This window comes from Sprattus sprattus (assembly GCF_963457725.1).
Source record: "Sprattus sprattus genome assembly, chromosome: 1".
NCBI lineage: Eukaryota > Metazoa > Chordata > Actinopteri > Clupeiformes > Clupeidae > Sprattus > Sprattus sprattus.
Window position 1 is genome coordinate 24,552,759 of NC_137920.1, and position 13,296 is coordinate 24,566,054.

The following is a 13,296-nucleotide window of genomic DNA, read 5'->3' on the forward strand; positions in this document are numbered from 1 at the left end:
AAACAAGCTCATATTCATTTTTAAACTACACAATACTAATGCTTTAACTTAGGAAGAGTTCAGAAATCAATATTTGGTGGAATAACCTTGATTTAAAATCACAACTTTCATGTGTCTTGGAAAGCTCTCCACCAGTCTTTCACATTGCCGTTGGGTGACTTTATGCTACTCCTGGCGCAAGAATTCAAGCAGCTCGGCTTCTTTTCCTGGCTTGTGACCATCCATCTTCCTCTTGATCACATTTCAGGGTTTTTTTTATGGGATTCAGGTCTCGAAATTGGGCTGGCCATGACAGGGTCCTGATCTGGTGATACTCCATCCACACCTTTACTGGCCTGGCTGTGTGGTATGGAGCATTGCCCTGCTGGAAAAAACACTTCTCAGAGTTGGGGAACATTGTCAGAGCAAAAGGAAGCAAGTTTTTCTTCCGGGACAACGTTGTACTTTGCCTGGCTGAGGTTTGTAAAAGACCATAAGGATTGAAGCAAAGCGGACTGGAGGTCCCTAAGTTCGTCTTCTCTGATGAGTCCAATTTTCAGCTTTGCCCAACACATGGTCGTCTGATGGTTAGACTGAGACCTGGAGAGGCCTACAAGCCACAGAGTCTTGCACCTACTGTGAAATTGGACTCATCAGAGAAGACGAACTTAGGGACCTCCAGTCAGCTTTGGTTCAATCCTTATGGTCTTTTACAAACCTCAGCCAGGCAAAGTACAACGAGTTATGAAAGCCAGATTACTTTATTTATTGTTTAGGCTAATAGGCTACGTCACAACAGTAGGTACAAGTGCGGCACACAGGCACGGTCGATCGATATATAAAAAAAAAATCCAATCACGATAACATATCGTACTCTCAGTCTCGCACACGCACGCACACACCAGTTAATGTCCATCATCAGAATGCAAACATCTTTATCCGCACAGCGGCCAATTATGTATGTCAGTCAGCAGCAATGAGAACACACACTGCTCAATTGAATATGAAAGCAAATGGCTTGCAGTCGGCATTAATTCAACCCCACACTTATCATTTCAAAATTAAGCTCAAAATAGTTTCTAACTCACCTGACTAGCACAGCCACAATGCCAATCTTTTTTGTCATACCAGTCCGTTTGAAACGACAATTTTTGGTCCCTTTTTCTGCAGAAGCTCATTTAGTGTTGGAATAGGCCTCCCTCTTGCTAGTTACTACTTTTTTCTATTAAAGTCGAGTTTGGAGAAATTTCTAAGTTCCACAATATCGGTAGATACCGCTGTTGTCATTTTTACTTTGATTTTCGCGGGGATTACGCTTAGCTGGTGTAATGACGTCAGCTGCGCAAATGTCCAGTAATATCTCAATTTTAATTGGTCCATGTTTGATACGTAACGTAGATGATTATGGCATAACATATTTACGTGCAAAGGCACAGTAGAGTTGTGCCTTTCGACGTACATATTAAAGAATACAGAATCTAAGTGCGCATGCACGACATGACTTTTTCGCTGCCGTTCAAAATGAATGGACAGTAAAGGCACTGCTTATTCTACCGGTTTTTTGTATTTGTTTATGCGTAACTGATACAATTGTCATCGTAACGTCTAAACAATTGGAATAACGTATGTATTGCATATATAAATCACAAGAATACTCGGTACAAATACAAATACAAGTTTATTAAATAAAATTATTTAATAAACATTTTTACGTTTGAATTTTGTCAGGGTAGGCAGTGCCTACCTTGCCTACCCTGACTGCACGTCACTGCTGTATATATATAAACTAAAAGCACATATTCAAAAAGTTGTCGAGAAATATGTTTTTTTTGTCTTTCACTACTTCCCAACATCTTAGAAATTAGGGGGAAGAAAAAGGGGGTTTAGCGAGTTGGAGGGGTCGCTGTGGTTCTGACGTCCTGCTTTCATGACGGTGATGTATGGGAGTGTGTGCAGTGTGTGCCGTCTACCGTAAAGGGCTGGGTTCACCAGTGATGGACCACTGGGCCAGTGGGAGTTCTCAAGGTTAAGTGGATGATGTTGGTTAGTGTCTCTGTGTGTGTTTTTGTGTCTATGCGTGCTGTTTCTGTATCCACTGGTGTGGTGATTGTGGAGTGCCTGTGTGTGTTTGTGTGTGTGTCTGTGTGGTGTGTGTGAAGTGTGTGTGTGTGTGTGTGTGTGTGTGTGTGTCTGTGTGTGTGTGCGTGTGGAGTGTGTGTGTGTGGAGTGTGTGTGTGTGTGTGTGTGTGTGCGCGCACGTGCGTGTGATGATGGGCGTTGTGTTCCCATCAACAGGTGGCCTTTAAGCAAAGCTCAGTGAGCTCCATCTGTGTAATCATGGAGCTGCCTAGAGAGCCTGGGGGGGACATGGGGGTCCTCTTCATGTTCCAGCCCCCATCATACGCACACACACACACACACACACACACACACACACACACACACACACACCCATAGGCAAACACACACACACACACACACACACACACACACACACTCACACAGGCACTCCACACACACCACACACACACACACACACACACACACACACAGACAAACAACACACACACACACACACACAGGCAAACACACACACACACACACACACACACACACACACCGTCACCTTACGATACAGATCGAACTGAATTTGATCTTAACTGATTGGAAATTAATTGAATAGAGTCAGGCCCTTGGGGCAGCACAGGTTGAGCTGACCACACCGATGTACAATGGGCTTGGACTGGGGCAGAGAACACTCTGAGCTAAGGCTGGGGCCGGGGCCGGGTTTCTTGCAGAGAACACTCTGTGTCCAGCTTCACACCCACTGTGATGATCACTGATGTACACTGAGCTGGGTCTGAGGCAGAGAACACTCTGTTTCCAGCTTCACACTCGTGGTGATCTGAGCCAGGCAGCCCAGGCAGCAAACGAGGGCTGGAGGTCTGGACCTGTGGGTCTGCTGGTGGCTTGATGTTGACTGGTACCTTTCGCAGGTTATTCCTCTGGAACGCCACGGGTGTTTGGTGTCCAAAAAAATGTCCTTGTTTGTTTGTTTCCTTGTTAAAGTGTTCCACTGCGTCACTCCACCAGTTTGTTTGTGTAGGTTCTGCTAGCTTGTCTCCCTAGTGTGTGTGTGTGTGTGTGTGTGTGTGTGTGTGTGTGTGTGTGTGTGTGAGTGTGAGTGTATGTGTGTGTGTTGGCTGGCTTGGCTGTCTTTCTCCTTATTATCTGTCCATCTTCCTAGTTGTTTCTCTGTCTGTCTGTGTCGCTAGCAAAGCAAATGGTGATAACCTTGACAAATATTTTGGGCAAATATCATGTTTCAGATCAAATAAAATGACATTTTTGTTATATTTTTAGAAGTGAATAGGAGGAAATAGAATATGGAGGACTGAAAGTGCCAAAATTCAATAAATAAATACACCATCAATAATTATTTAAATGTGTCATTAATTAATTACAGTGCATGAAATGCCCTGTATTGTTATTCCTAGGCTTCTTCTTCTTCTTCTTCTTATTCTTGTTACCTTTTTCTGCGATTAATTCAGCCCGAACCGCTTAACGTAGAAACTTCATTCAAACTTTGTCGCGTAGGTCTTGTAAACGACACTTATGCTATGTATTTTTCACTTTTCTAAACTTTATACTTTTTAAGATATTAAAGAAAAACGAATATAAATTTCTCCCATTGACTTACATTGGGCCATTATGACATCATAATAGGGTCTTTAAACTGGCTTGCACCTGTGCTTTACTCTGCCGTGCTAAGGCAAAAGACCGTAACTTCAAGTTTGGTCAAAAATGAGTTTTTGACGTATTTGTAAAATATCAGCAGCAATTAAACAAATGTACTGATATTAAATGTACTACTAACATGCCATTATCAAATTAAAGCCAGTGACATCAGTATTTTGGTTGATTTCACGATGTATAGGCTACCGACAGTTAGCATACCAAGCTAGGTAGCATTACCATTAGAATTGCATGGCAGATATGCTAAGCTATCGGGCTATTCCCCTACCCAGTGCCTGTGGCTAGTCCGAAAAAGGTGCATCTAAATCGGGTAACTTCGCTTGGCGAGCGGGGGCATGTGGAGGGGGAAAATGGGCCTCATTCTCTATCGTTCTCTCTCTCACACACACACACACACACACACACACACACACACACACACACACACACACACACACACACACACACACCCCAATGGACTGACATAGATGTTTTATGTGTTTCATGTGACAATTCAAGTTCATTGTTTTATGTGCTTAATGTGATAATTCAATGGTGTGTGTGTGTGTGTGTGTGTGTGATAATCATTGTATTGGTAATTGTGATAAATGAAATAGTATTACTACTGATTAATTAATAGGGTCATTATTCCATTGTTATCATACCACTGAGCTTTAACATAGAAGTTACTGCCTTCTGCCTTAGTATGCTTCACTGACACCTGTGCCAAATCCAAAGAACCTCTTCTCTCTCTGTCCCTCTCAATTTAACTGTAACTAGGAACATTAAGACACCATCCATTCTCTATTTTTTTTTCTCTCCATCTCTCCATCTTTCTCTCTGTCAACTTTCTCTCACACTCAATCTCTCTTCTTCACTCCATTTTTATCTCCTTTTTTCAATATTTTCACTCTCTCTTTATCTCTTCATCCAGAGCCACTCTTGTTCACTCTTCTTTCCTTCTTCCACTCTTCTTTCCTTTCTTATTTTCTTCTTCCATTTTTCTTTCCTTCTTCCACTCTTCTTGCCTTTCTTTTTTCCTTCATCCACTCTTCTTTCCTTCTTCCACTTTTCTTTCCTTTCTTCACTCTTCTTTCCTTCTTACACTCTTCTTTCCTTTCTTCTTTCCTTCTTTCACTCTTCTTTCTTTCCTTATTTCCTTCTTCCACTCTTCTTTCCTTTCTTCTTTCATTATTTCACTCTTCTTTCTTTTCTTCTTTCCTTCTTCCACTCTTCTTTCCTTTCTTCACTCTTCTTTCTTTTCTTCTTTCCTTCTTTCACTCTTCTTTCCTTTCTTCTTTCCCTCTTCCACTCTTCTCTCCTTTCTTCACTCTTCTTTCCTTTTGTCTTTCCTTCTTCCACTCTTCTTGCCTTTCTTTTTTCCTTCATCCACTCTTCTTTCCTTCTTCCACTTTTCTTTCCTTTCTTCACTCTTCTTTCCTTTCTTCTTTCCTTTCTTCTTTCCTTCTTTCACTTTTCTTTCTTTTCTTCTTCCTTTCTTAACCTTTGCATTTCATGCACTGGTATTTCCTTCAGGAAATGCATTTTCTAGTTTAAATTGGAATTAAATAAATAAATGTTTCAATAAATGTGTCATTAATTAATTACAGTGCATGAAATGCCCTGTATTGTTATTCCTAGGCTTCTTCTTCTTCTTATTCTTGTTACCTTTTTCTGCGATTAATTCAGCCCGAACCGCTTAACGTAGAAACTTCATTCAAACTTTGTCGCGTAGGTCTTGTAAAGGTCACTTATGCTATGTATTTTTCACTTTTCTAAACTTTATACTTTTTAAGTTATTAAAGAAAAACGAATCTAAATTTTCCCATTGACTTACATTGGGCCATTATGACATCATAATAGGGTAATTAAACTGGCTTGCACCTGTGCTTCACTGACACCTGCGGCAAGCCTCCAAGGGTCCTCTTCTCTCTGTACCTCTCCATTCAACTGTATAGCTAGGAATATTAATAGACACCTTCCATACTCTACTTTTTTTTCTCTCTATCACTCTCACTCTACTTTCTCTCACACTCCATCTCTCTGCTTCACTCTTTTTTTCTCCTTCTTTCAATATTTTCACTCTCTCTTTACTGTCTTTATCCAGAGCCACTCTTGTTCACTCTTCTTTCCTTACTTTGTTTCTTCCTCTCTTCTTTCCTTTCTTCTTTCCTTCTTTCTACTCTTCTTTACTTTCTTCTTTCCTTCTTCCACTCTAATTTCCTTTCTTCACTCTTCTTTCCTTTCTTCTTCCACTCTTCTTTCTTTCTTCACTCTTCTTTCCTTTCTTCTTTCCTTCTTCAACTCTTCTTTCCTTCTTTTACTGTTCTTTCCTTTCTTCCTTCCTTCTTTCACTTTTCTTTTATTCGTTCTTTCTTAACTTTTGCATTTCATGCACTGGTATTTCCTTCAGGAAATGCATTTTCTAGTTCAAATTGGAATTAAATACATAAATGTTTCAATAAATGTGTCATTAATTTATTAAATACCAATTAATTTCATGTAAAAAAAAACACATTTAATTATTTCACTATTTAATTACAGTGCATGAAATGCCCTGTATTGTTATTCCTAGGCTTCTTCTTCTTCTTCTTCTTATTCTTGTTACCTTTTTCTGCGATTAATTCAGCCCGAACCGCTTAACGTAGAAACTTCATTCAAACTTTGACGCGTAGGTCTTGTAAACGACACTTATGCTATGTATTTTTCACTTTTCTAAACTTTATACTTTTTAAGATATTAAAGAAAAACAAATATAAATTTCTCCCATTGACTTACATTGGGCCATTATGACATCATAATAGGGTCTTTAAACTGGCTTGCACCTGTGCTTCACTGACAGCTGCACCAAATCAAAGGAACCTCTACTCTCTCTGTCCCTCTCAATTTAACTGTAACTAGGAACATTAAGACACCATCCATTCTCTACTTTTTTTTCTCTCCATCTCTCCATCTTTCTCTCTCAGTCAACTTTCTCTCACACTCAATCTCTCTTCTTCACTCCATTTTTATCTCCTTTTTTCAATATTTTCACTCTCTCTTTATCTCTTCATCCAGAGCCACTCTTGTTCACTCTTCTTTCCTTCTTCCACTCTTCTTTCCTTTCTTATTTTCTTCTTTCACTCTTCTTTCCTTTGTTCTTTCCTTCTTTCACTCTTCTTTCTTTTCTTATTTCCTTCTTCCACTCTTCTTTCCTTCCTTCACTCTTCTTTCCTTTCTTCTTTCATTATTTCACTCTTCTTTCTTTTCTTCTTTCCTTCTTCCACTCTTCTTTCCTTTCTTCACTCTTCTTTCTTTTCTTCTTTCCTTCTTTCACTCTTCTTTCCTTCATCCGCTCTTCTCTCCTTTCTTCACTCTTCTTTCCTTTTGTCTTTCCTTCTTCCACTCTTCTTTCCTTTCTTCTTTCCTTCTTTCACTCTTCTTTCTTTTCTTCTTCCTTTCTTAACCTTTGCATTTCATGCACTGGTATTTCCTTCAGGAAATGCATTTTCTAGTTAATTAGTGTGCTTGCCCGAAGGGAAGCACACTATTGTTCTTCGTTTTTTACTATTTTTTTTATTCTAGTAGTTTTTCTTGCAGCTAACTACTCCTCGCCCGATTGAGATAGAGACGCCGTTCAAACACCAAAACGTCCGGCCCGATCCGGTGCAAGCTGCTATGACTTTTCGTGGCGGTACTCCTTGCCACTCCTTTTTTATTCCTCTTTTTCCATCACCTTTTTTCTCCATAGACTTGCATGGCAGAACTTTGAGGCATTATGACATCATAATAGGCTCATTAAACTGGCTTGCACCTGTGATTCACTGACAACTCTCACTGACACCTGCGCACGGTTCCTCTTCTCTCTCTGTCCCTCTCCATTCAACTGTATAACTAGGAATATTAAGAGACACCTTCCATACCAGGGCTCTACTCACTCATGCATACTCACTCATGTTTACTCACTCGTGCATACTCACTCATGCATACTCACTCGTGCATACTCACTCATGCATACTTACTCATGCATACTCACTCATGTTTACTCACTCATGTTTACTCACTCATGCGTACTCACTCATGCGTACTCACTCATGTTTACTCACTCATGCATACTCACTCATGCATACTCACTCATGTTTACTCACTCGTGCATACTCACTCATGTTTACTCACTCATGCATACTCACTCATGCATACTCACTCATGCATACTCACTCATGCATACTCACTCGTGCATACTCACTCATGTTTACTCACTCATGCATACTCACTCATGCATACTCATTTGTGCATACTCATTTGTGCATGCTCATCCAGCAGGGAGAGCTGGAGAGCTGACACCTGCCCCAATTCCAAGGCACTTGTTCTCTCGGTCATGGCCGCAACAGAGCAAGCACACTCTCGCAGTTCGTTCACGAAACGCATTCTAGTTATGTCATGGTCCTGTGTTGTAGCGCATCAATAATTTATTTTATCTGTCAAACTCACCCATCAAAGTCAGTGGGCGGATTCCTAAAACCTGATTGGTTACCCTGCACATCAAGTCAAGGTTTACCGATTCAAGATATTTGGATTGACGCAGGCCTCATTCCTAAACACTGTGTCAAACTAAACTTTTTCTTAAACGCTAAAAATCCAGAGCGTGCGAGATGAAGAAAACGGAAAATCGATCCAGTAGTGGACCATGGATTAAATAACTCGAAAGCAATTTAGCCATCAACAGAAATGCAAAACAAAATTGAAAAGTCAGTAAGGAAAGCTAAAATGTATGGGGAAATACGAGGAGAGGGTTCAAAAGGACAACAGACCTAATAACAAACACATTACAAATAATAAAGAGGGCTTTCATCCATCAAAATGTGTTTGTTTGTCTGCTTTGTATACATTATCTCTTTCAATCTGGCTTGTTGTTTTTGTGTGATATTACACTTGATATTAACAGTTGACTAAGCAAGTTCTTGTAGCTGCTAGCTGCTAGCTGTCGTGAGGTACTACTACAGTATGCTAGTCAACTCCCATCATGAGCTGCATTGCCTGCTCGTAGAAAACCCGTAGTTGCATCATTAACTGAGACCGTGATGTAGTGCTGGTTTTGTATTGTGTGTACTGTAGAAGACTTGCCACTTGAAAAAAAAGAAGCTCTTGACTAAGCACGTTCGTGTAGTAACTAGCTAACTAGCACTAGCTGCTGTAGGTTACTGCTACAGTTGTTAAGTAGCTAGTCAACTCCCGTCATGAACTGCATTGCCACTCGTCTGATCTATGTGAGAAAATATAGAAAGCCATGGCCAAGTAAACAGAACTTTTATATGTCGTGGAAAATTCTAAGAGTTCTCAAGAAACTTCTCAAGGCAAATAGGTGTGAATATGCTGAAAGGTTTATTTCAGAGGAATTAACTACTGCTGAGCTGGTCCATGGAGCATCTCAAAAACTCTAGTCTAAAGTGATCAAGTAAACAGAACTTTAACTTTAGGTCGTATGGTACTACATGGTATTAAAAAGTTAAACAAAATTTAAGTTTTATCGAAATGAATTTGCGTTCTCGCTGGAAGAAGACCACTCGTGAATAACTCACAATTTTAACCAAAGTAACATGTCACAAGATTCCATAACGTTAAGTTTTGGTGCTGGAACCGGTGGAAAAATGTCTCTCTCCAGGCCTTTCAGACTAAAGCAATGGATCAGACTAAATCAGCGTTAGCCCCGCCCACTGACTTTGATGGGTGAGTTTGACAGATAAAAGAAATTATTGATGCGCTGCAACACAGGACCATGACATAATTAATTAAATAGTGAAATAATTAAATGTGTTTTTTTTTACATAAAATGAATTGGTATTTAATAAATTAATGACACATTTATTGAAACATTTATCTATTTAATTCCAATTTGAATTAATTAATGACACATTTATTGAAACATTTATTTATTTAATTCCAATTTAAATTAATTAATGACACATTTAAATAATTATTGATGGTGTATTTATTTATTGAATTTTGGCACTTTCAGTCCTCCATAATAGAACACCTTCAGCAAACAGACATTTAAAAAAACGAGTCTGTCTTCATAATTGAACCCTTTCACTGAACCACTAAATAAAACAATGATAGTTGCATGTGAAACTGTAACTGTCAGTCAGTCACCCAGCTGATTGGGCCCTTTGGAAGCTGTTTGTCCATCTCGCTGGCTGTCTGTCCTGTCTTGCCCTTGGCTGGCTGTCTCTCTTGTCTTGTCTCATTATCCATCCGTCTGGATGTCAGTCTGCCAGTTTGCATTAAAAATGTCCTTTATATGTAAATGCCTTTTATTTTTGGAAAACTATGAACTACTTAAAAAACTAAAAAAACGGAACCCCTTTTAAAAACGGAAAATAAAAAAACCTTAAGATCACTCAGCAATACAGCTGATCTGTCCCCTTTGCTGTCTGTCTGACCCGAACCCTGTTTCATGTTCACAGCCAAGACGCCTGCCTCCCAAGACGATGATGAGGATGCGTACGATGACAGCTTCATCAACGATGACAGCGAGGAGGACATTGATGAGGACTCGGACTACGTGCCCGAAGATTCCGGCGGCAGCGGGAAAGAGGACGTCAAACGACTCCAAAAAGAGGCGAAGGCTTTTCTCCGAAAGAAGAAATAACATATATATATATATATTATACATTAAGGGTATATTATATATTCGTCCTATAAATGATATAATATGCCCACAAAAGGCTTGTTGAACAGAGCAGTGTCCGGCACGCCATTCAGCAAAGTAGGGGAGAAACGGGTCAAGGATATACTATATGTAGTACATCTTATAAATCATATATAATGAGTTGCCCATGACCGCCATATTGAGAGGCAAGTGAAGTCTTGACCTTGATGTCTGTCTCCGGCACGGCTCTTCTATTAATGCAGATTGCTACAACCACTGATAGTGCAGAGGGGTAGCCGGTCTCCTTACCTGTCACTCACGGTCATAGAGGTTGGTCAGCCACTGGCTACATGCTTGCACTCCCAAGCTTTGCTGATTGGCTGGTGTCGTAATACAGAACACATAATTACTGCTACTGATTGGCTGAAATCTTCTCAACCACTGTTACTAAGAGTCAGTGAAGGTGAACAAGGCGTATTACTGTGAAGGCTTTAAAGTGATCTGTGGTGTGGTTGTTTTTATTAAGCGATTTATATCACGCAACATTCTGGCTTAGCCGGAAATAGTTTCAGCAACAGTTACCCAACAAGGCATTTAGATCAGTTCTCATCAGCAGCAAATGTGTATCAAAACGTTTTTCCTTTCTCTCTCTCTCTCTCTCTCTCTCTCTCTCTCTCTCTCTCTCTCTCTCTCTCTCTCTCTCTCTCTCTCTCTCTCTCTCTCTCTCTCTCTCTGTACTGGGGTGCCATGAGGCTGTGAACTATAAAGAACCAGACGCACCGAAACAAAAGAAAGAAAGAACAAAGAGAGATATATATATATATACAGCCGCGGAAAAAATTAAGAGACCACTTCAAAATTATCAGTTTCTCTGGTTTTACTATTTATTGGTATGTGTTAAAGTAAAATGTAAATTTTTGTTTTATTCTATAACCTACTGGCAACATTCCTACCAAATTTCAAATAAAAATATTATCATTTAGATCATTTATTTGCAGAAAAATGACAATTGGTCAAAATAGCAAAAAAGATGCAGTGTCTTCAGATCTCGAATAATGCAAAGAAAACAAGCTCATATTCATTTTTAAACTACACAATACTAATGCTTTAACTTAGGAAGAGTTCAGAAATCAATATTGGTGGAATAACCTTGATTTAAAATCACAACTTTCATGTGTCTTGGCATGCTCTCCACCAGTCTTTCACATTGCCGTTGGGTGACTTTATGCTACTCCTGGCGCAAGAATTCAAGCAGCTCGGCTTCTTTTCATGGCTTGTGACCATCCATCTTCCTCTTGATCACATTTCTGAGGTTTTTTATGGGATTCAGGTCTCGAAATTGGGCTGGCCATGACAGGGTCCTGATCTGGTGATACTCCATCCACACCTTTACTGGCCTGGCTGTGTGGCATGGAGCATTGCCCTGCTGGAAAAAACACTTCTCAGAGTTGGGGAACATTGTCAGAGCAAAAGGAAGCAAGTTTTTCTTCCGGGACAACGTTGTACTTTGCCTGGCTGAGGTTTGTAAAAGACCATAAGGATTGAACCAAAGCGGACTGGAGGGTCTCCTAGTTCGTCTTCTCTGATGAGTCCAATTTCACAGTAGGTGCAAGACTCTGTGGCTTGTAGGCCTCTCCAGGTCTCCGTGTAACCATCAGACGACCATGTGTTGGGCAAAGCTGAAAATTGGACTCATCAGAGAAGACGAACTAGGAGACCCTCCAGTCCACTTTGGTTCAATCCTTATGGTCTTTTACAAACCTCAGCCAGGCAAAGTACAACGTTGTCCCGGAAGAAAAACTTGCTTCCTTTTGCTCTGACAATGTTCCCCAACTCTGAGAAGTGTTTTTTCCAGCAGGGTAATGCTCCATGCCACACAGCCAGGCCAGTAAAGGTGTGGATGGAGTATCACCAGATCAGGACCCTGTCATGGCCAGCCCAATTTCGAGACCTGAATCCCATAAAAAACCTCTGAAATGTGATCAAGAGGAAGATGGATCGTCACAAGCCATGAAAAGAAGCCAAGCTGCTTGAATTCTTGCGCCAGGAGTAGCATAAAGTCACCCAACGGCAATGTGAAAGACTGGTGGAGAGCATGCCAAGACACATGAAAGTTGTGATTTTAAATCAAGGTTATTCCACCAAATATTGATTTCTGAACTCTTCCTAAGTTAAAGCATTAGTATTGTGTAGTTTAAAAATGAATATGAGCTTGTTTTCTTTGCATTATTCGAGATCTGAAGACACTGCATCTTTTTTGCTATTTTGACCAATTGTCATTTTTCTGCAAATAAATGATCTAAATGATAACATTTTTATTTGAAATTTGGTAGGAATGTTGCCAGTAGGTTATAGAATAAAACAAAAATGTACATTTTACTTTAACACATACCAATAAATAGTAAAACCAGAGAAACTGATAATTTTGAAGTGGTCTCTTAATTTTTTCCGCGGCTGTATATAGAGAGAGGGAGAGAGAGATGGTTGACAGAAGAAGCACCACAGAAACACAAAAGAAGAATAGAAAAGAAGCACCTAGGGTTCTTGTCAGCCATGACCTATATATGTGAGCCTCAGAGAAGTTCGCTCTGTCTTCGTCGCGCCTGTCAGCGGGAGGCAGCCAACCCTTTCTAGAAGGTTCTTTTATGCCCCTGTTCGCTGCCTTTGGCACCCCTCCAGCTGCATAGCCAACATACACTGTATTTTTAAATTGGGAGTTTAATCAGGCAAAATGGCCACCTGCCACTTATTGGAAGTTTTAATGGAACTTGGTGAATTTAGGTAGGAGGTAGAAGTAGCTTGATTGAATTCCAGCCTTTGTTTTTTTTTTTTTTGTCTAAGTTTGTGATGGTTTTTGAATGGATGTTATGGCATTTTAATGGAAGTTGATGATTTTTAATTGAATTGTTTCTGTTGTACAAATACAAAAAAAAAACTTTCCTAAGAAACCGATG

At 40.0% G+C, this 13,296-nt stretch overlaps 1 protein-coding gene across 1 annotated transcript in view; it reads left to right on the forward strand.

The window, feature by feature from the left end:
• The window catches only part of aplf (aprataxin and PNKP like factor), a 43,698-nt gene extending 33,247 nt beyond the window's left edge, over positions 1 to 10,451 (forward strand). Inside the window, exon 11 of the mRNA XM_080854639.1 lies at positions 10,158 to 10,451. Within this exon, the coding sequence (XP_080710765.1) occupies positions 10,158 to 10,342 (185 nt within the window). The 3' untranslated portion in view covers positions 10,343 to 10,451. The remainder of the gene's footprint in view (positions 1 to 10,157) is intronic.
• The last annotated feature ends 2,845 nt before the right edge of the window (positions 10,452 to 13,296 follow it).